The following is a 24190-nucleotide window of genomic DNA, read 5'->3' on the forward strand; positions in this document are numbered from 1 at the left end:
ATAGACCATAGATTGGATCAAGATTTAAAGACATATGCAGAGTTACACTTTGGTAAGGTTTCATGGGCATCCTATTTATTGACCTTAATCTCCAGCCCTGTCTCCTTCCATTCCTTTTGCTAATACCCCCTTGGGCCCACAGGTCCGAGACCAAGAGATGCCCATCAAGAGGAACTTCGTGTGGGTGACCATTCATGTGGAGGATGGAAACCTCCACCCACCACACTTCACCCAGCTCCGGTATGAGGCAAGTGTTCCTGACACCATAGTCCCTGGCACAGAGCTGCTCCAGGTCCGAGCTGAGGATGCTGACCGGGGTGCCAATGCTGTGGTCCACTACTCCCTCCTGAAAGGTGAGAGGTCTGGCCATGAGTTCAGAGGATGGCAAAAGCTGCTTTGAAAATAAAGGAAAGCACTAGAGGCATGAATTTTCAGATTAATCAAGTCACAAAATCTCCAGGCTTTGACAAATATCAGTTCTAGAACATTCCCTTGAACTATCATGACCTAAGTTATGGCATAACCAAAGATGGTAATAACAATAGCAAAGGGACTACTCAAGTTATGGGAGACTTTACATATATATGACATAAACCACCAATGACCACATATGCATAAGATGCTTTTGAAGCCCATGCAACATTTTAAAATGCAATGACTTCATGCATGTACATTAAAAGAGATGTGTAAATACTTTAGGTATTAGGTGTATAGCAGTCTTAGGAGTAACTTCTGTTTTCTGCTAAGGCCATATAATCATTTAATGTCTGCTCCATGGTTTTCATCATCTCAAAAAACAGGAATAATGTTTTTCTAGAAAGTTGTTATAAAAGATTAAAAGATACAATGTATGTTAATAAATGTCATAAACTGTAAAAGATTATATAAATGCCAGGGGTTATTATTATGATCATTGATAAGGGTCAATTATAGGTAGTTAATGTAACAAAAGTGATAATATCCAGTAGCCAACTAATTATTAATTATAATTTGTAATGGTTGATAATGTATAATTAATGACATTTAATAATAATTATCTTTAATGATAGTTAATACTTTATAGAGCTAGTTTCTTTGGAAGAACTTACTCTTTATTCTCACGGAGCATAATGCTTGTTTATGCTCAAAAAATCAGAGCATTTTACATTTTCTGTTTTGAAGAAATACTTGCCATGTGACAGAAGTCCATTCATACCTAAAGAATATAAATTATAATGCATAGATTGTTTACTTTTTGTGATTTATTAAGTATAATCACATCTGTTATCCAATTTCACCTCACTGTCAGCCCTTCTGATGAAGAAAATGGTTTCATTTTACAGATAGTTTTCAAATGTTCTTTTGAGTATAGGAGTAACTCATGTCCATTTTTGAATATATGGAAAATACAGGAATGTATAAAGAAGAACATAACACTGAAACATGATCACCTTCACCCAGAGATACCAATTTTGTCTATTTGTCTCTCATCTTTTTCTAGCATCTTTTTGTGGTATTGAGATCAAAACAGACATAGAATCTTGTGCCCTGATTTTTACTCTCAGTAACATAAGAAATGAGAATTAGAGTTATGTCTACACAGTTAACTTAGCGACTTTTAAGGGAACCACTATAAACCTGGGTTTTTGACTGAGTTTGGCACCTGTATCACAGACCACCCATACAATCAGCTGGAGAAGGGTTTCCAAGTGTGGAAGACATGGATTGAAAGTCTTATGACGAATCTCAGCTGTTATCTTTGCCATTGATATCATAAATATACACCCATGTGGTAAACAGAATAAGAAAGGTGGAGAGTGATAGTCCCCTGAATGTGAGCCTGTATATCTGGTGGTCAGCAAACTAACCCAGGGGCTACTCAGTCATAGCACTGAGCAGGTAATCAGGCGAGAAGAAGGTGCTTTCTTGCTGATGCCTATCAAACTTCCTGTTCCAATTGAGGACAAACCTTGATTTGGGGACTAGAATCTCTTCAGTCTTTTCTAACTCTTTCTCTTTAAAAAATTAGTCATAAAATCTTAATTTACTTTACAATTAAATTAAATTTTGAATTGTTTTCCATGCAAAAAACACAACTTCTTATTTTTTTAAATGTTTTTATATTTTGTCCTAAATCTCATTACTTGTTATTTTTACCAAAGAAGGAGAATAGGTCTCAGACTCAGACACTTGAGCAAGGAATACATTTTATTCAAGTTTTTATAAGATTGTTTTCATTGTCTATTTTTATTGTATCCTCGATTTATGACAAAGGATAATTTTTTTAAGGTAGCAACATACAGTTGCCTTTTAAAAATATTTAACAATTTATGAATGCATCAATTCAAAGGAAAATATTCATTAAATAATATTATAAAATAATACAGGCAGTGGTTTCGATGTTTAAAAAAATATAAAGATGATGTGAGAAAGATTGAAGTTTAGGAAATAAGATGTGGTAGGAGGTCACTGGTACAACAGTATCAAGATCCAGGTTATCTGTCCAATCCCTTTGAACCCGACTCCTCACCCAATCCTTAGCCAGGACTTTCATACTAGAGACCATAGAGGAAATGGACAAGGTGATTTTTAAAGTCCCTATCAGTTCTGACTTCATATTTATAGTTTCACATTTTAGGTATATAGCCATAACTATTAGAAGTTGTGTGAAGAATGGTTTAAGGTGCTCTACAATATAATTAAAGCTTTTCCTACAAAAGGCACCACTGAAATTCAGGGTGAAGCGTTGAAGTGAGCTTTGTAAAGTGTGAGTCTCCTTTCTTGGCTTCAAAGACCTCTCACAACTTTGGTTTGTAGATTACGTTGTGTCTCAGAGAATTAGTGATAACTGAAGCACCATTTATGAAGTTCCTACTATGTGCACCACCTTAGGGATTGAATAAAGTGATTATTTACCCTATACACTACATCACACTAAATCCAGGGTGGCACAGGATGCGGATTTTGCTCTAAGTTTTGTGCAATAGTCTTTTTGTTCTTAATATTTTTTTTAGTTGTAGATGGACACAATATCTTTATTTAATTTATTTACTTTTATGTGGTGCTGAGGATCAAACCCAGGGCCTCATGCATACGAGGCAAGTGCTCGACCTCTGAGCCATAGCCGGGCCCCTGTAACAGTCTCTTTACGGATCTAGAATCCTACTTCATTTCTCTTGAAAATATGGTAAACTTAGTTTTGTCTTGCATTTCAGGTAACAGTGAGGGTTTCTTCAACATCAATACCCTACTAGGCATCATTACCGTGGCCCAGAAACTCGACCGAGCAAATCACACCCGGCATACTTTGACAGTGAAGGCAGAAGATCAAGGCTCCCCACGTTGGCATGACCTGGCTACAGTGATCATTCATGTGTACCCCTCAGACAGCAGCGCACCCATCTTTTCAAAATCTGAGTACTTTGTGGAGATCCCAGAGTCTATCCCTATTGGGTCCCCCATCATCCTCGTCTCTGCTACCAGCTCCTCTGAAGTTACCTATGAGTTAAGAGAGGGAAACAAAGATGGCGTCTTCTCTATGAACTCATATTCTGGCCTCATTTCCATCCAGAAGAAGTTAGACCATGAGAAAATCTCCTCTTACCAGCTGAAAATCCGAGGCAGCAACATGGCAGGTGCATTCACTGATGTCGTGGTGCTGGCTTACATAATTGATGACAATGACAACGCTCCCACGTTCTTGAAGTCAACGTTTGTGGGCCAAATTAGCGAAGCAGCTCCATTGCAGAGCATGATCATGGATGAAGACAACAACCCCTTCGTGATTCATGCCTCTGACGTCGACAAGGAAGCGAATTCCTTGTTGGTGTATAAAATTTTAGAGCCGGAGGCCTTGAAGTTTTTCCGAATCGATCCCAGCATGGGTACCTTAACCATTGCCTCAGAGATGGATTACGAGAGCATGCCTTCTTTCCAGTTCAGCGTCTATGTCCATGACCAAGGGAGCCCCATCTTGTTTGCACCCAGGCCTGCGAGAGTCATTGTCAATGTCAGAGATGTGAACGACTCTCCTCCCAGGTTCGCAGAGCAGATATATGAAGTGGCGATCGTGGAACCCATCCATCCAGGAATGGAGCTCCTTGTGGTGAGGGCCAGTGACGAAGATTCGGAAGTCAGTTATAGCATCAAGACTGGCAATGCTGATGAAGCCGTTGCCATTCATCCCGTCACTGGCCGCATATCTGTGCTGAATCCTGCTATCCTGGGGCTCTCTCGGAAGCTCACCATCAGGGCTTCTGATGGCTTGTATCAAGATACTGCCCTGGTAAAAATTTCTTTGACCCAAGTCCTTGACAAAAGTTTACAGTTTGATCAGGATGTCTATAGGGCAAGAGTGAAGGAGAACCTGCAGGACAGAAAGTCACTGGTGATTTTCAATGTCCAGGGCAATCATTTGAATGACACCTTGTCCTACTTTCTCTTGAATGGCACAGATCTGTTTCATATGGTTAAGTCAGCAGGTGTGCTGCAAACAAGAGGAGTGGCATTTGACCGGGAGCAGCAGGACACTCACGAGGTGGCAGTGGAAGTACGGGACAACCGGATCCCTCCGCGAGTGGCTCAGGCTCTGGTCAGAGTCTCTGTTGAAGATGTCAATGACAATCCTCCTGAATTCAAGCATCTGCCCTACTACACAACCATCCAAGATGGCACAGAGCCAGGGGATGTCCTCTTTCAGGTATCTGCCACTGATGAGGACTTGGGGGCAAATGGGACAGTCACATATGCATTTGCAGAAGATTATGCCTATTTCCGAATTGACCCCTATGTTGGGGACATCTCGCTCAAGAAGCCCTTCGATTATCAAGCTTTAAATAAGTATCGCCTCAAAGTCATTGCCCGGGATGGAGGAACCCCATCCCTACAGACTGAGGAAGAGGTTCTTGTCACCGTGAGAAATAAATCCAACCCACTATTTCAGAGTCCTTACTACAAAATCAAAGTACCTGAAAATATCACACTCTATACCCCAATTCTCCACACCCAAGCCCGGAGTCCGGAGGGACTCAGGCTTATCTACAACATTGTGGAGGAAGAGCCCTTGATGCTCTTCACCACTGATTTTAAGACAGGTGTCCTCACAGTGACAGGACCTTTGGACTATGAGTCTAAGAGCAGACATGTGTTCACGGTCAGGGCCACAGACACAGCCCTGGGGTCATTTTCTGAAGCCACAGTGGAAGTCCTGGTGGAGGACATCAATGATAACCCTCCAACTTTTTCCCAATTGGTGTATACCACCTCAGTGGCAGAAGGCTTGCCTGCTCAGACCCCTGTGATCCAACTCTTGGCTTCGGATCAAGACTCGGGGCGGAACCGGGATGTCTCCTATGAGATCGTGGAGGATGGCTCTGATGTTTCCAAGTTCTTCCAGATCAACGGGAGCACGGGGGAGATGTTCACAGTTCAAGAGCTGGATTATGAAGCACGACAACACTTTCACGTGAAGGTCAGGGCCATGGATAGAGGAGACCCTCCACTCACTGGTGAGACCCTTGTGGTTGTCAATGTGTCTGACATCAACGACAACCCCCCAGAGTTCAGACAACCTCAGTATGAAGCCAATGTCAGTGAGTTAGCAACCTGTGGACACCTGGTTCTTAAAGTTCAAGCTCTGGACCCCGATAGCAAGGACACCTCCCATCTGGAGTACCTGATTCTTTCTGGCAATCAGGACCGGCACTTCTCCATCAACAGCTCGTCAGGCATCATTTCTACATTCAACCTTTGCAAAAAGCACCTGGACTCTTCTTACAATCTGAGGGTAGGTGCTTCGGACGGGGTCTTTCGAGCCACGGTGCCTGTGTATATAAACACTACAAATGCCAACAAGTTCAGCCCAGAATTCCAGCAGCATGTTTATGAGGCAGAGTTAGCCGAGAACGCAAGGGTGGGAACCAAGGTGATTGAGTTATTAGCCATAGACAAAGACAGTGGTCCCTATGGCACCGTAGACTACACTATCATCAATAAACTAGCGGATGAAAAGTTCTCCATAAACCCCAGTGGCCAGATCACCACTCTGCAGAAACTGGATCGAGAAAATTCAACAGAAAGAGTCATCGCTATTAAGGTGATGGCCCGCGACGGAGGGGGAAGAGTGGCCTTCTGCACTGTGAAGATCATCCTCACAGATGAAAACGACAACCCTCCTCGGTTCAAAGCATCCGGGTACACCCTGTCCATCCCCTCTAACGTCAGTAAAGACTCCCCCGTGATCCAGGTGCTGGCTTACGATGCAGACGAAGGTCGGAATGCAGATGTCACCTACTCAGTGGACTCTATAGAGGACCTGGATGAAAACATCATTGAGGTCAATGCAACCACTGGTGTGGTCAAGGTGAAGGAGAGCCTGGTGGGGCTGGAAAACAGGGCTGTTGACTTCAAAATCAAAGCCCAAGATGGGGGTCCCCCTCACTGGGGCTCTCTGGTGCCAGTACGACTTCAGGTTGTTCCTAATGAAGTGTCCTTGCCCAAATTTTCTGAGCCCCTGTATGCTTTCTCGGCTTCTGAAGATCTTCCAGAAGGGTCTGAAATTGGGGTTGTTAAAGCAGTGGCAGCTCAAGATCCAGTCATCTACAGTCTGGTGCAGGGCACCACACCAGAGAGCAATAAGGACGGTGTCTTCTCTCTGGACCGAGACACGGGGGTCCTAAAAGTGAGGAAGCCCATGGATCATGAGTCCACCAAATGGTACCAGATTGATCTGATGGCACACTGCCCCCATGAGGATACTGATTTGGTGTCCTTAGTCTCCGTCAACATCCAAGTGAAAGATGTCAATGACAACAGGCCTATATTTGAGGCTGACCCATATAAGGCTTTCCTTACCGAGAATATGCCGGGGGGTACCACAGTCATTCAAGTGACTGCGAATGACCAAGATACAGGGAGTGATGGCCAGGTGAGCTACAGGTTGTCCATGGAGCCTGGCAGCAACATCCATGAGCTCTTTTCCATTGACAGCGAGAGCGGCTGGATCACCACCCTCCAGGAACTTGACTGTGAGACCCGCCAGAACTACCACTTCTATGTGGTGGCCTATGACCATGGACAGACCATCCAGCTGTCCTCTCAGGCCCTGGTGGAGGTCTCCATTACAGATGAGAATGACAATGCTCCTCGATTTGCTTCTGAAGACTACAGAGGCTCTGTGGTTGAGAACAGTGAACCTGGTGAGCTTGTGGTCACTCTGAAGACCCTGGATGCTGACATCTCTGAACAGAACAGACAGGTCACCTGCTACATCACAGGTAAGGACACCCGCCCCAGACTGGAGGTACTGGGATTCATTGAAAAAAGTTCAGCCAGAGGTGCCCAAGATCTAGATTTAAGTTTGGGCTCTGCCATTTTTAGCAGTGTAACCTGGGGCCAATCACTCAGCCCCCTAGGACCTCAGTCATTCCGTCTCAGACTTGGTGTGTCTGTTCTCATTCATCTCACAGGGATGCTGGGAAGACCTACCTGGGGACAGCTCTGAGGGTCCTCTATAAATTAGAAAGTACTTTATTTTAGGTGACACAAATGAAATAGAAGGCTCATATTTTAACTACTGTCAGATATCTTCCAGGGGATAGTGGGAGCCCCAACAGTAGTTGCGTGATCCATGAAAATTCTTCCAGGTGACTGTCTTTATGGAGGACAAGTCGTGGATTACAGAAAATTCTTCTTAGTCAATTTTAGGACTTATGTCTTAGAGTGACATACAGCACTTCTCAGATGTGAGCCAGCCCTGCCCCCTCATTTCACAGGTGGGGAAACCAAGACCTGGGTAGATGGAGATGCTCAACCAAGGTCCTACTCTGAGTTTGTGTTAGGGCTGGAATGAAAACTTCAAACTTCAGCCTAAAAACTGCTTTCCTCAGTGGATACCTATTGTAAACTGAATTATCCCATTTTCTATACAAAGACTAAGTCAAACAGTGACCGTGAGAGTTTCTTCACTCAGAATATCCTTTTTCTTCCAAGCCCCAGTGTCATGTCATCCATTCCCATAAACATGGATCTTTTTGCTCTTACAGCTATCCTCTGGCAAGTTAATGAGTCTCAACTTCCAACCAAGAGCCATAGACTCCTGGAGACAGACAGAATGTGAGCTGTTTGAAGTAGCTTAGAAAAATAAAATCTCTCATCTTATAACATCAGGCACTTAAAAATGCAAGAGTCTTAAAATCATTGAATAAGAGAATAGTAAATGTCAATGAAGAGTCAACTCTTGAAGCAGCTGAACCTTGGAACTCTGGAATTTTAGGATCTTAGAGTGAGAGTCCATCTTCCCATACCCTTATCAGTGATTTCCTTGTCAGCAATGACATCTTACAAGCAAGGCTAGGGACCTGTCATTAGTTGTATAATAAAATTTCAGAGGGGCTGGGTCTGTGACTCAGTGGCAGAGTGCTTGTCTTGCACGTATAAGGCACTGGGTTCCATCCTCAGCACCACATAAAAGTAAAAAAATAAAACACAGGCATGATGTCCATCTACAACTACCAAAAAAAAAAAAAAATTAAAAAAACCTCAGAGAGTTTAGTGTCATTGATTACTTTCCACCCATTTGCTAGAGAATAGCTATAGATAGACATTTCTTATATAGATTCGAAATTTGCTTCCCTTTAACTTCCACTGATGCCTTCCAGGCCACAGAAAGTAAGAAGCCTGACCCTGCCAGCCACATATTTTGAACCTGTGCTTCTCGAAGTGATGATTTTATTTAACAGGAGGTGTTTGAAGTCAGAAGAAGCTTCGCAATACTAAAATCTGACTCAGTGTGAATTGTGGGTCCCTAGTTAAGGGAGAAAAGACATTTTTGCCTTTCTCAGCGACCCTAAAAGAAGGGGCAGTTGGGCAGCCACCTGTGACACATAGCCTGATTCATTCCTGCTGCTTCTGAAAGCTGTGTCCCATGCTTTTAGAGGGAGACCCCCTGGGCCAATTTGGCATCAGCCAAGTTGGGGATGAATGGAGGATCTACTCAAGGAAGACCCTGGACCGTGAGCACATGGCCAAGTACTTGCTCAGAATCACAGCGTCAGATGGCAAGTTCCAGGCTTCTGTCCCTGTGGAGATCTTTGTCCTGGACATGAATGATAACAGCCCGCAGTGCTCACAGGTGAGAGCCTGTTGAGGGTGGAGTGGGAAGTGGAGGCAAGGAAGGTAGAGAGAGGGAGGGACAGGAGAAAGGAGGATGATCTACGATGCATCTCTGAGACTGGCCATGGTTGACCTCATCTGCACTTGTTATCCCCAGTGGGCCTCTGTCTAGTTCCCTGGTGCAGGGACCCTTCTAGGCAATTCCTTAGCCTTCATAGGGATTATAGCAAGCTCTTCAGGAATCACCATCTACATCTCTCTTCCTATACTCTCTATAAAGTTTCACTTCTCTGTGAAACTTATCTAGAAGCAAAGTAACGCACATTCTCCAAACAGTCGGCCATACTCACTGTGCAAACCCTCTCCCTGCTCAGCTGTTAACATGGTTCACTATTGTGAAATACATCCAGGGGCCTCCCCAGGGACACCCCTCCTCTTAGCCCACACATCCCTGCACCTGCTTGGGTAATATAGCCCAATGTAGACACTCCCTTCAGGTTACACACATACACAAACAGGCAGGCACGACAGTTACTGGGATAAGGGATACTTTCTTAAGGACCTATGTACTTTAGTCCTAAATTCCCCATGGGAACAGATGTTGAGACAAACCTGTGTGAAGGAGTGTGCATGCGTGTGTTTAGCAGGAGCAGAAACGTGTTTTTAGAGGGCTAAGCTGACAGTCACAAATATAGTTTTAAATATAGTTAAATTTCTTTTAAATATAGTTTTGAACACAAGAAGTAACTTTTGACCAAGGGGATCTGCAATACCTTAAAGGTTGCAGATAAGTTGTTAGCATTTTAATTTTATAATGTCTCAAATTAGCACAATTTCTATTTACTTAAAATCCAGCCATTCATTGTATGTACATAAATACATGCTATACATAGGAATATACATCTACAAAAAGGATCATCTGCAGTCCTATATACACAGAAAACTATCAGTATAGATATACGCAACTACGCATAAGCATGCACTACATAGCTACCACAATCTCGCATATGGCCATCCACATATAGATAGATATAATTCACACAAGCATACTTGCACCTACATTTGCATGTTTCCATCCACTTATTTGCACACACATACCTCCACTTGAGCACTTACTTTGCAACACATGCAAATACATATGCCCTCTCATTTTTTCTTCTGCTTTTCTATACTCTAGTCATATGAAAGCATAGTAAAAAAAAAAAAAAAAAAAAAGAGCCTGGATTGTCTGTAAGCATTGAAAATACCTTTTCAGAATTCCAGATGACCACATTTTGGGTGGTCTTATAAGGGCAGCTTTCCTGGGGAGAAAGGTGTCTATTTTTTTCCTTTTTCCCTCAGCCATCCTTAAAACCTCCATCTTCTCCATGCTGGGAGAGGCTGGGGCCAGGCTCACCATGGTCTTCTTAGGAATGGACCACAGCTTCATTAGAGTCAGGCTAAGAAGGTGTGGAGGACCACTTCCACACAGCCCACCTGGGCATGGAGCTTCCATCCAGAGCATGACTGGTCTCCATCCCCTGCTATTCCCTGCAGGAGTAGGAACCAGGATGGCCAGGCACTGAAAGGAAACTGAGCTCTCAGGGACTCCAGCTTTTCCCTTGTGCCACACCTCCAGCTTGCTATATATGGTGCCTGCAGTGGAGGGCCACTGGGGTGCAGACCAGATCAAAGGACAGGGTCCATCCTGGGAATGTAGGTAGGAGATGAGCCTGACTTTCTGGCCTCTTCACAGAGGTGGGGGATTGGCCTGAGTGGCTGAGACCCCTGGTGTCAAGCCCATCTCACCCAGAAGCCTCCCTGGGCTCTTGTCAGGTAGGTTGCAGCAGGCCCTCTAGCCCTGCATGTGGGCTTTGGGGAGGTGGAACTTCTTCTTCATCCCATCTTTTCTGACTTGTTGTCTTGTCATCCTTCTTGTAGTTTTTAGTCTCCATTTTCCTTACGTTTCTCCTTCTCTCTGTTCTCCTCCCCCTCTCTCTTTCTCTCTGTCTCTGGCCTCTGTCTCTATCATTTTTCCTCTAAGTATAGATTCCACACTCCTCTTCTTTTTCTTTTCCTCTCCAGCTTCTCTATACTGGCAACGTTCGTGAAGATGTATCTCCAGGACACTTCATTTTGAAAGTTTCAGCTACAGACTTGGACACCGACACCAATGCTCAGATCACGTATTCTCTGCATGGGCCTGGGGCACATGAATTCAAGCTGGATCCTCATACAGGTGGGTTTCCTGAGTTGCAGGATCAAGATCAGAACTTATTTACTGAATTCCAAGTGCCCAGTGCCATGGAAGGCTCTTTGGAGAAGGAGCAGGAATTCACTAACCCGTCTATCCATCTGTCAGCAGACATGAGCAAACATACATATTGGTACACGTGCCAAGCATTGCACTAGATGCTGGAGACATAATCAATGGACTGATAAGATAAGATCCAGGTCATTGTCATCTAATAGGAAAGGCATTCATTAGATCAGAGGTTTGAAATGTGTTAAGAAGAAACATGGGGTGTTTATTTGCCAAGAGAAATTAAATTAGTTTGGGGAGAAGGGGTAAGCAAAACTTCTTTGAGGAAATGCCATTGTAGGTGAGACTTGGGGACATATAGTAGTTATTCCAGAGGCCAGGGAATGGCAGGGAAGGGCCATTTATAAATTCTCTAAAATTCTCAAACGGGGGATAATAGCTAATAGGACTTTGTAAGGATCACAAGCAATAAAGCACATGGAAGGCTAGCCCAGATCCGGGCTTAAGAGGAGCACAGTGGATGTGGTTGCCTTGGTCATCATGACTAGGTAGGGGATAAAGCGGAGAGAGGGAAACAGAGAGCCCATGAATAGCCGGGAGAGGCTGGGCTGCGGGATCTGGGTGATGTGGGGTAGGTTGTGCTTCCTCTGCAAGAGCAGTCCCCCAGGTGGATTCCTGTCCTGCTGCTGTAGGGAGCAGCTGGGGGTGGGCAGCAAGCAAGATCAAGGTCACTAGGGCCAGCTGCCCGCGCTTGGCTTGAATTCAATAGATCAAAGCATGACTTGGAGATTCTTGAGCAGGGAGGTGGCCAGTGAGAGTGGTGTCCAGGAAGCTCTCCAGGTAGATGGGAGACAAAGCCATCCTTCTTGACCCCAGCACAGGCGTGCTGAGTGACTCAGGCAGGTTTCCTAATCTCCCCCGGCTTCTGTTTGTTCAGCTGCGGGATGAACAGTGAGGACTTAGAAGAAAAACAAACTGGGCGGTTTTTCAGAATACGGAAATAATACGTGCTCATTGTACAAAATTCAAACAGCGTAGATGTGTGCTACGCAGAATCTGGAAAATGCAGATGTTAGTCCCTGCCTCAAAGACAGGGACCCTGGTGGCTGTTCTACCACACTGCTTTCCCACACATCTCTAAAACCTCTGTGTGATTCTTTCACAAAAATAGAATTCTATTTTCTAACTTGATTCTCTTCACTTAGCAATATTTTGCAGATGTTATCAAAGCCAGAACATAAAGCTCTATTCATAATTCATTTCAGATTATACAGTAAGTTACTGTATGGCCAACATAATACACTTAACCAGCCCCTATTTGAAAGACACTTGAAAAATGAATGGATTTGTTTCATATTTTTTAGAAAAGAAACACACCAGTCAGAATGCAGTGGTACACTAACATTTCCCACCTTTAGGCATGAAAAGGAAACTGAGCTCTCAGCGTTGGAGACTGAGATCTCAGTGATGATAGTGGTGGAGTGTGATTGGGAGCAGTAGGAAGCAGGTGGGTGTCGGGGGTATAGGCTGGGCTTCTTTCCTCTGCACATACACCGTACTGACACCTTTTCACTGCGATAAACTCCGTGACTGGGATTGTCTCCTATGGATATCTAGAGAGCACACACCCAGAGAAAACTCAATTTCTGTCATTTCTCTGGCCAGGGGAGCTGACCACACTCACAGCCCTGGACCGTGAGAAGAAGGATGTGTACAACCTTGTTGCCAAGGCAACAGATGGAGGTGGTCGATCGTGCCAGGCGGACGTCACCCTCCACGTGGAGGATGTGAATGACAATGCACCACGATTCTTCCCCAGCCACTGTGCTGTGGCTGTCTTCGACAACACCACAGTTAAGACCCCCGTGGCTGTGGTATTTGCCCGGGACCCTGACCAAGGTGAGTCTGAGAAGGAGCGGAAGCCACTTCTACTATTCCACCTTTAGATCTGCCATTGGCTCTCTCTGTGTCTCTCTGGGACTGGTGAGGACTGTACCCACTTGTTGCATCTCTGCATGCCTACAGGTAGGAAATGCTGGTGTATCACTGCATTCTGATGGGTACGTTTCTTTTCTAAAAAATACGAAACAAATCCACTCATTTTTCAAGTGTCTTAAAACAATTTTACATGTAAGTCAATGTAAGTCAACTTTGAAGATAAGCACAAATTTCCCAGTTTGTTAATTAAAAAACAACAACAACTCAAGCATCCTCTCTGTGTACAGCACCAAGTGCTGGTCTGACAAATGATTCTAGCCATGTTTCGAGGCAGGTACGAGGCATTTCAGTCTCAGTGCTTCTCCCCTGATATTAGACCTGGAGAACTTTCAATACTGCCATTCAGCTTCAAGAACTTTTTGTTTGTTTGTTTGTTTTTTGCCCCAAAGCATTTTTTAATATAAACACTCAATCAGAAATATACCGATCAACTGCCCTTGCATGGAAAATGGTTTATTTTAAAATGTTTTAGTGAAAAGGAGTTCTTTCTTATTTGGGGTTTGGGGCAGATTAGTGGGAAGTAAGGGCCATTTTTTTTTTTTTTTTTTGTATTTTTACTCTCTAGAAAAGATGAAATCTTGTTCCAAAGGTTTTCTTTTATTGCACCTAGAATAGTGCTGTACACAGAGAAGGTGCTTGAGGGTTTTTTTTTTGTTTTGTTTTTTGTTTTTTGGGTTTTTTTAATTACAAACTGGGACATTTTGCGTTTATCTTAAAGGTTGACTTACATGTAAAATTGTTAAGACATTTGAAAAATGAATAGATTGTTTCATATTTTTTAAAAAAGAAACATACCAATCAGAATTATTCAACTCAAATTAAGTTGACAAAAGAGAGGAATTTTCTACATTAAATCTACTGAATTCCTCGATCCATTTCTGTACAAGAAGTTGAGATATTTTTGATATTTTACATTCTAATTTCAATGACAGTATTTTCATTGGGGTTGATTCTTTTCCTTTTAAAAATTTAGAAGGTGTCTTAGTCTCTTTTCTGTTACTATAACTAAATACCACAGACTGGTTGATTGATAGAGAAAAGAAGGTTATTTGACTCGAAGTACTGGAGCTGGATAGCCCAAGAACATGGCCCTGGCTTCTGCTTGGCATCTGGCATCCGGTCTCATGCTGTATCATAACGCAGTGGAGGGCATCACGTTATGAGTTGGAGCAAGCAAGTGCTAGCTCAAGTATCTAATTTTCTTTCTTGAAAAACCACTAATATCATCATGGGGACCCCACCCTCATGGCCTTCATCTAATTTCAATGACCTCCCAAAGACCTCACCTCCAAACACCACTAACATGTGAATTTGGGGATTAAGTTGAATTCCTGGGGGGCACACTTAAACCACAGCACAAAACCAGTGGAATTCGTCAATGAGTATCCGTCCCAGATTGTGCCAATGATAACTTCTGCCATCATGAAATGTTCTATTGTGGCTCAATTCTCCTGAGTCAAATTTCATAACTCAAGTAGGCTAGAAAATGCCCTTGGGGTCAAAGTAGCCAGATCAACATATGATGATAATGATAATGATAATAAAAGTGGGATCAAAATAACTCCGCCTTGTTTGACACCAGCAGAGTAAATTTGAAGTTTCCTAGAGGGATTGGCTTTTAGCTTGGCAGAAGGAGCTGAGAGTTTTGGAGGGATACAGGGCTCTAGGGAGGGCAAACAGTCAGCCCCAGTTGGGTCTGGGAAACCCATGTGTATGCATGTGTGCGTTGGGATAAGAGGTGCAAATGGACAGACTTGTTAGAGCTGCAGAGCTGGATTCAATGGGACAGATCTGGAGAGCTGGAGTGATCCACTTCACCCACCTCTTCGTTTAAGGCCCTGGAAACGCTCAGTTGGCCTCTGCTTGCATATGGAACACGTCCAGGGACAGAAAGCTCCCACTTCCTAGGCAATCCCTTACTCCCATTGTTCCTCAGACAATTATCAAGTTCCACTCTTTGGAGCTGACCCTGTTAATCCTGGTTCCAATTCTCTACAGTCACACAGATTCCCTAGGCCCCTTTTCCATGATGGCCCTTCTGACACTAGGATACACTGACTACTTGCTCTAGCTTCAAGCCTCTCTCTCTGGGTGGAAGGGCCCTAGTGCCTTCAATCATAGGGTTGCAATCCCACTTTCCTTCTCTGGCCTTGAACCAGTTTGTCATTGACCCTTTAAAATGATTCTTCTAGCCCTTAAATTCTGCCCAAATATTCCAGATGTGACCTAACCAGCATCTCCCTTTCTCTTGAAAAATGATAGTGTCTCCATCAAAATGCCTAAAGTGGGAAGCTATCTGGTGTGTGTATCTGGTGGATGTGAATCAACTCTTTTCACAGGCAGTCCCCGCCACGCTTCCACCACAGGGGTGTGTGTCCACACATGTGTGTGAAATGTGAGCCCCTTAGGCTCAGGGCCTGCATTCATCTGTGAGTGCAAGGACCTGAGGGCTGAGCATTAAATGTTGGTATTTTTCTTGCACTATGGGCCCTGTGTAAGCCAAGTCCAACAGCTGTTCATAACCAAAGAACAGAACAGAATCCGAGCCAAAGCAGGAGTAACATTTTTTTTTGATTTACTGAGAACTTTCCATGGGTGTGTTTGTTTTCTTAACTTTTTATTTCAACATAATTATAAACTCATAGGAACTTGCAAAAATAGTACTGAGAGAGCTCTCTTCACTCAGCTTCCCCAGGAACAACATCTTACATGGCTCTAGTAAGTATCATCAAAACCGGAAGCTTGCCATTGGTACATGACTCCTAACTAGACTACAAGCTGTATTCTTTTTTAAATTTTTTTATTGGCACCTGTGATTTATGCAGAATGGTGAATTTCATTGTACACAAGCCATATCCTGGTTTTACTAGGCTTTATATGCACTTTATATACATTATTATGTATATATGTATATGTGTTTGTATATGTGGGTTGTTTATTATATTTATACATAAGAGTGTGATCCGTTGTTACAAATTCGCATGTGCCCTGTGTGTAGTTTGATGTTAACATCTCATGTATTCATTCATGTAACCAGCACCACAATCAAGGTACTAAACTTTTACACGGCCAAAAGACTCACTGTGGGTGGTTTATCTTACACAATTTTCATTTATAAGCTGATATCGGACACTATATAACATTTTCAGGTAGTTAGGTGGTAGGTTTGTAGACTAGACCCCCAAGCTCCCACCAAGAACTTTCCTATAACGCCTTGGACACCCCCGCCGCCCAGGTAAAAGGACTGGCTTGAGAGGTTGTCACTCTGAACACACCCAAAGCGTCTCAGCCTTTATGGGGCGCTCTCTCCCTAGACCCTCCTGTGGCTGCAAGTTCAGCTGTAAGCTAAGCCAGAAGAGTGGCCTCAAAATCGATCTTGCCCTTGGTCCCCCCGGCAGGAGCCAATGCCCAGGTGGTCTACTCTCTGACGGATTCTGCGGAAGGTCAGTTTTCTATCGATGCCACCACGGGAGTGATTCGGCTGGAGAAGCCCCTGGAGGCCGGGCCCCAGACAGCGCTGGAGCTCACAGTCCGTGCCTCGGACCTGGGATCCCCGATCCCACTCTCCACGCTGGGCACCGTGTCGGTCTCCGTGGTGGGCCTGGAGGACTACCTGCCCGTGTTCCTCAACACCGAGTACAGCGTGCAGGTGCGCGAGGACGCGCCGGCTGGCACGGAGGTGCTGCAGCTGGCCACCCTCACTCGCCCGGGTGCGGAGAAGACCGGCTACCGCATCGTCGGCGGGAACGAGCGGGGGAGGTTCCGCCTGGACGCTCGCACAGGTGAGAGGGTGTCCGAGCCAGACCCACCTGTTCTTGGGGAACATTGGAGTCCCCACGTACAGGGTATATTCTGCCCCACACAGTCCCTGCCCAAGGCAGAGCTCCTTTGAGCTTTTCTCTGCTCTCCATCTCTCTGGGTACAGGTCCCTTCTTCCACCGTGGGGTCAGCTTATGTGGGAGCCTTGCTATTTCCCCAGTTTTCACCCAGGGCTCCGTGTCCAGGACCCGCAATGATCCAGGCTCCTCCCACAGTTGGTGGCTTCCTGGTCTCTGGTCAGCCCCCAAGAGGGCCTCCCTCCTTGGGGACAGAGGCACCAAGCACTTGCTGGAAACTGGTGTTTAAGTGGTTTAAGAGAAGTGTCCTCCTCCTAGAGCCACCCTCATACTCTCTCCAGACACCCTGACACCGCTCCATTTCCCCTCATTATCCTGGAGAGCGAAAGATTTAGGACATTTTTCCTCTTTCTTTCTGACCATGGAGCCTAAGTCAGACTCACAGAAACTTGTGGAAGGTCCTCATGCTGCCCAGGTCAGCTGCATCCATGCAGAGTCCTCCAACTCACCGGAATGGAGCATACTGGGTTTTTTGTTTGTTTGTTTGTTTGGTGTGTTTTTTTTTTTTTTTTTTTGCATTATTTTTGGATAGCAGTACAGTAATTAAAATGTGTAATGACCAAATTGGAGTAATTAACATTTCTGTCCTCTCCAACACTTATCATTTCTATGTGTTGGGAACCTTTGGACTCTTCTAGTTATTTTGAAATATACCCTACGCTGCTGTAAACTCTGGTTACCCTATTATGCTATAGAGTACTACAGCTAATTCTTCCTATTTAGCTGCATTTTGGCACCTGATAAGCTATTTCAAAGCAAATCCCAGACACTGTATGATTTCATTTATAAATACTTTAGTGGGGGTATCTCTAGATAGTAGACTCTTTTAATAACAAAACCATTATACCTTACCTAAAAGATAATCATTCGTTAATATCATCAAATACCCAGCCAATAATTTCAGATTATCTCATAAATGTGCTTTTGAAGATGGCTTTTCAGCATCCCCAAAGTGACCACATGTTGCATTTGGTTGATATACAGTATCTTAAATCTCTTTTAATTGCTAACGTTTTCTTCTCCCTCTTTATATCCTCATGCCATTTATTAATGAAATATTTGAGTCAGGTGTCTGGCAGAATTTTTCATATCTCAATTGGCTGGCTGCATACAGTGCCATACTACATCCCTCTAGGTCTGTATTTCCTAAGAATGCCATTTGGATCAAAGGGTTTGATCAGGTTCAGTTGAACACTGTTGGACGGGCCAAGCTCTTCACCTAGTGCTGCTGGCCCATGAGGGCTGGTTGGCTCTTCAGATGTTAAGACCGTCAGCAAGTTCAGGTGTTGTCAACCTGAAGCCTCTGTTATGGATACAAATGAGACTCATGTGGCATCGCAGATTTAAATGAGGTTTAATGAAATATTACAGAAATAAATGAAGGAAACCCAGCCTTTAGAATGAGAGGAAAAGAAGAAATGGGAGGGGGGAGAGAAGGCAAAGGAGAGGGGTCAACACACAGGGACATGAAGAGGGGGATGGTGGGGGATTCATCTCAGCCTTGTCAAGCTCCTCTTCTGGATTTGAGCTCAAGACCCCTCAGCCCCCTGCTTCTGTGGTCCCCCGGTTTCCTCACTCCTCTGGCCTCTTTTTTCTTCAGGATTCCTGTACGTCAACGGGAGCCTCGACTTTGAGACAAATCCCAAGTACTTCCTGTCCATTGAGTGCAGCCGGAGGGGTTCTTCCTCCCTCAGTGATGTGACCACAATTGTGGTCAACATCACCGATGTCAATGAATATCGTCCCAGATTCCCTCAGGACCTGTATGTCACGAGGGTCTTAGAAAATGCCATCGTGGGTGACGTCATCCTCACCGTAAGTTGCTCGCGGTGGGGCGTGGACTCCGGTGGGTTCTTATCTCACTCTGCGTGGATTGCCCAATCAAATTAACACAACATAGACTTCACTGGGACTGTACCGTCTCTTACGACAGAAAATGAGAGCTATTTGATAAGATGAAATTTTGATAAAAGTGGGCATGGAATAAGCAAGGTTTTTGATAGGCAAGCAGTCAGAAGAGATAGACCCCAGAGATCTACCAGAGATTCCAAAGCCTGGGAAGGGTCAGGTCACAGTTAGTGACGTGGAATGCTACTATGTGTGGAGAGAGTGCAGGAACTCAGGGGACTTTAGATACTATTTCTTTGCATTTAAATATGAAGTTGCTCCCTTCTTCCTTGGAGTGGAACCAAACTCCATAAATTCGTAAGTTCTCTATGAGCTCTCTGCACTCTGCCTTCCAGCCTTCTCTCCTGCCACCCCCAGCAGGCACCCTGCCCTCCAGCCGCACAGGAAGATGGACCTTTCCCCAACATCTCCTGCACAGTCACGCCTCTGGGCTCACAGTGTTTCCTCTAAGTCCTTCTCTCCACTTCCAGAAGCCCTCCGCATCCTCCAAGCCTTCATGAATCCCTTTCTCATCTCCCAGGTGGAAAGGATCATGGTGCTCCGTGCTCTCATGAGATTGATCAGACTTTACCCCAAATTAGAATCACCCATAAAATTAGACATTTTCTGCGGGTATCTTCATTTTGACACATTCCCTACCTCCCAGCTTCCTAGGACAGGCCCTGGCACCCTGTCACCACGAGGGGATGAATAAACAAATGAACACATGCTGAAATCCATGAGAGAGTCCTTTGGCAGGGATCACTATGGGGTAGGGACTGCCAGCTGAATGGCAGTCATTCTGGCAGGGACCCATCTGTCTCCGCTCTGCCCCTGGGGCCAAGATTCCTTTCTGATTCCTGTTGTGCCTCCTCTCACCATCACCTCCCCCACTGCAGGTCTCAGCGACTGATGAGGACGGACCCCTAAATAGTGCCATTACCTATAGCCTGGTAGGAGGGAACCAGCTCGGGCACTTCACTGTCCACCCCCAAAAGGGGGAGCTCCAGGTGGCCAAGGCTCTGGATTGGGAGCAGGTGAGTCACGTGGGAGGGGCCCAATCTGAGCTCATCCCAGCAGAGCTCTGGCCCTGCTGCTGGTCCAGAGGATGCTTCGTGGTCCACACCTGACCCTGATGCCCCGAATGTGTGCACCTGTGTTCTCTGGGGTCCTCTGGGAACTGTGAGGCCAGAGGCAGGAGAGGGACTGAAGAACCCTTAACCTTCCCTGGAGGAGCTCAGGTCACAATTGATCGGGGATCACTGGATCATTCCAGTAACAGCTGCCATTTAGTGATCACTCGCTGGGTGTCAGGCACGTCACTAAATGAGTTGCATACATGATGCCGTTCGATCCTCAGAATAATCCCAGGAAGGGGGACATGAAATTATCTTCACATATGTGGTCACCATCCCAAGGTCTCATAGTTAGTGAATAGCTGAGTGTTAAATCTCGCCTGCTTCTGTCTGACTGCAGAACCTGAGCCCTAAAATGCTATGACTGGGCAAGGGGAAGTGTCTCCATCTTTTTTTTTTTTTTTTTTTTTTTAACTGAAAACATTAGCAATAGGTCAAGGAGCAGATGTAAAGGGTCTTGTTGCTAACTCTCCACTGGGCATCTTGTGACAGACATCCAGCTATTCCCTGAGGCTCCGAGCCACAGACAGCGGGCTGCCCCCGCTGCACGAGGACACAGACATCAATGTCCAAGTGGTTGATGTCAACGATAACCCACCGAGATTCTTCCAGCTCAACTACAGCACCACTGTCCAAGTAAGTTCAAGCCTCCCCAGGTACCCTGGGTCCAGCTTCCCTTCACTTCCCTTTCAGCAGGAGGTGCTACCCAATTGGCTGTGACCTTGCCACTGATGACCCTAAAGTCAACACAGGCAGCTGAAGGAGGCGCTGGATCGTGGGATTAAAAACAATCAGGCACTGTGTTAGGTACTTCTAGGTCCATTACTTACCGTGCTCACAAAAACCATGAAAGTAGGCAAGACCCATGTTACAGATTTAAACAATGGAGGTGCAGAAACATTCCAGGTGGGGTGTAGCTAACTTAGGATTTAAACCCAGGATGATTTCCAGATTCCAAGCTGTTTCCACCATACTAATAGTTTGCAAATCGGATTTAAGGGAATTGTCAAGACCATAAGTGTTGAGGAAAATTAGGAAGCGGATAAGAGGGCAGAGTTCTGGGTCCTACTATGCATTGTCTAGTATCATTCCATTCTTACCTATTTTATAGATTACAGGTATGAGTTAAGATACTTTGGCAGCCAGATAACACATTGCCTGACTAAAAATTCATTAAGTAATAAGAACATTATTTGATATCATCAGAGGTTGGATGGTAGAAAATTTCATTCATATTTGGTTATTTCAATGAGAAAACAATATCATGGCTTTGCGTTTTATGTCTTAGAAATTTCTTCATCTTCTCCCTGATGATTGCAAAATGGCTGCTGTAGCTCTAATATCATATCGCATCCTTGTTTAATCATCTTCAAAGGCAAATAGAAAAGGACTTCTTTTGAAGGGTCTTTTTTTTTTTTTTTTTTGGATTGAACCCAGGAGCACTTAAACATTGAGCCACATGCCCAGCCCTATTTTGCATTTTATTTAGAGACAGGATCTCACTGAGTTGCTTAGTGCCTTTCTTTTTGCTGAGGCTGGCTTTGAACTCATTGAACTCATGATCCTCCTGCCTCGGGCTCCTGAGCCACTGGGATTACAGGCGTGAGCCATCATACCTGGCACTCATTTCTTTTTTCAATCGAAGGAGAAGACTTTTCTCTAGTCAGAATTGGATCACATGTTTACCCTTAGGGAGTCAGATTATAGCTGTCTTGGACCAGTCACAGTTCATTTTCTCATAAGAGGGGAACATCTTTTCTGAGATTATGATTACTTTATGCTTGAACAAAATCAGGGTTTTATTTATATATTTTTTTAAAAAAAAGAAAGAAACATTGTCTGGATAGGCAATTGTCCATTACATTCTGTACGTAATAAGATTGTGATACTAAAGGAAGCTAGATAGCAACCATGGTACAGTAGAGCAGACTGAATTCCCATGTTTGGAGAACAAAGGTTGGAATGATCCTTAGGGAATCAGTTCTTCTTAAATTCCAAATTGTCTCTCAATTTGCTCATTAGATGTGTATTGCATTTGTCCTCTAAACAAGAAATCATGTGTAAGTGCTCAGCTGGCCCTGAAAAGTACAAAATTCCCATGTGTCCCAGGTGCTAATTAATTTATATCTGCCATTCATCAGCTGTGTGACCTTGAGCAGGTCACCTCTCTGCAGGATAAAGGGCCTGACCTTTAGTCTCTGAGAACATATCCGTCCCCGCCTAGCAGTGCTCCTGGGGAGCACCTGACCAGATTGAAGAGTCAGCAACTCAAAGGCAGGCCGGAGGGGTGGGCGTCAGCTGAGCGGTCAGGGTGCTCAGGACGATTCCAGGACGATGCTGGATGGAGGACCAGGACTCATTCTGCTCTTTGCTTCCTTTCATTCTTGATCTCAGGAGAACTCTCCCATAGGCAGCAAAGTCCTGCAGTTGATCCTGAGTGACCCAGACTCCCCAGAGAACGGCGCCCCCTACTCATTCAGAATCACTAAGGGGAACGTCGGTTCTGCCTTCCAAGTGACTCCAGAGGGGTGGCTGGTGACCGCTGCGGACCTCAGCAGAAGGGCCCAGGAATGGTATCAGCTTCAGATTGAGGTGAGAGCTGTGCTGGGCCTCTGGTGGTACGGTGACCATGGTGACAGTGAACACGCTGGCCGAAGCACTACTAGTGCTCGGTCATTAGAAAAGGTGTGTGGAGCCTGTGTGTGCCAGGCCCTGGGCTGGGTGACGCACACGCATTGTTGCATTAAATCCTGGTCTCATTCAAGGCAGGTACAGGACACGGAGTCACACAGAGGTTAAGTGACTGGCTTCAGGTGCTGCTGATGAACAGCCTAAGAGGGGTGCTTCAAACCCCATCACTCTAACCCCAAAGCCCGGTCTCTTCCCGCCTGCTGGGTGCCCACACAGAGACCCTCATTTTATTTATTTATTTATTTATTTATTTATTTATTTATTTATTTATTTATTTATTGGTTGTTCAAAACATTACAAAGCTCTTGACATATCATATTTCATACATTAGATTCAAGTGGGTTATGAACTCCCATTTTTACCCCAAATACAGATTGCAGAATCACATCGGTTACACATCCACATTTTTACATAATGCCCCTATTAGTAACTGTTGTATTCTGTTACCTTTCCTATCCTCTACTATCCCCCCTCCCCTCCCCTCCCATCTTCTCTCTCTACCCCATCCGCTGTAATTCATTTCTCTCCTTGTTTTTTTTTCCATTCCCCTCTCAACCTCTTATATGTAATTTTGTATAACAATGAGGGTCTCCTTCCATTTCCATGCAATTTCCCTTTTCTCTCCCTTTCCCTCCCACCTCATGTCTCTGTTTAATGTTAATCTTTTCCTCCTGCTCTTCCTCCCTGCTCTGTTCTTAGTTGCTCTCATTATATCAAAGAAGACATTTGGCATTTGTTTTTTAGGGATTGAGCCCCTCATTTTAGCTCTAATTCTTTGCAGTTGGCCGGAAGCAGTCTCTGGACCTCAGGTTCTAGAAAGATCTACCCCACAGAGTTGATGCGGGTCCAAACAAGAGAGTATGTGTGGTGCATGGGACTGTGGTGGTGTTGTCATGGGTTGTGTGGAATCGCCTAAGAATAGGGGCCAACGTGGTGGTCGGACATCTCTTCCTCATTTCACTTCCCCCAAATCTATTTCCTAAATCTCAAGTCCAGTGGCTCCTACTATTCTGTAGACTTCCCCTCTGGGTCTATTCACTCACTCACCCATTCCATTGGTCTGCCTCTCAACAAGTATTTATTGAGCACCTACCACATGCCACCTTATGCCAGCTGCCAGGAATAGAGCAGGGGATGAGGAGGGAAGGGTTCCTGTCTCCAGGGGCTTTTGATTCCAATTATGAAGACGAACAATAAATGGATAAAGGAAGAAATAACATGTTTACCAGTTAGGATGAGGAAATAAAACG

The 24190-nt window shown here is 44.7% G+C and overlaps 1 protein-coding gene across 1 annotated transcript in view; it reads left to right on the forward strand.

Moving 5' to 3' along the window:
* Positions 1–24190, forward strand: part of Fat2 (FAT atypical cadherin 2) — a 65345-nt gene that overhangs the window by 19378 nt on the left and 21777 nt on the right. The window contains exons 8-17 of the mRNA XM_076855748.2: positions 143–353; positions 3195–7253; positions 8913–9109; positions 11155–11308; positions 12998–13231; positions 16729–17112; positions 18827–19041; positions 20013–20150; positions 20742–20885; positions 22644–22841. Coding sequence (XP_076711863.2) covers positions 143–353; positions 3195–7253; positions 8913–9109; positions 11155–11308; positions 12998–13231; positions 16729–17112; positions 18827–19041; positions 20013–20150; positions 20742–20885; positions 22644–22841 — 5934 coding nt within the window. The remainder of the gene's footprint in view (positions 1–142; positions 354–3194; positions 7254–8912; positions 9110–11154; positions 11309–12997; positions 13232–16728; positions 17113–18826; positions 19042–20012; positions 20151–20741; positions 20886–22643; positions 22842–24190) is intronic.

This window comes from Callospermophilus lateralis, chromosome 5 (genome assembly GCF_048772815.1).
Source record: "Callospermophilus lateralis isolate mCalLat2 chromosome 5, mCalLat2.hap1, whole genome shotgun sequence".
Lineage (NCBI taxonomy): Eukaryota > Metazoa > Chordata > Mammalia > Rodentia > Sciuridae > Callospermophilus > Callospermophilus lateralis.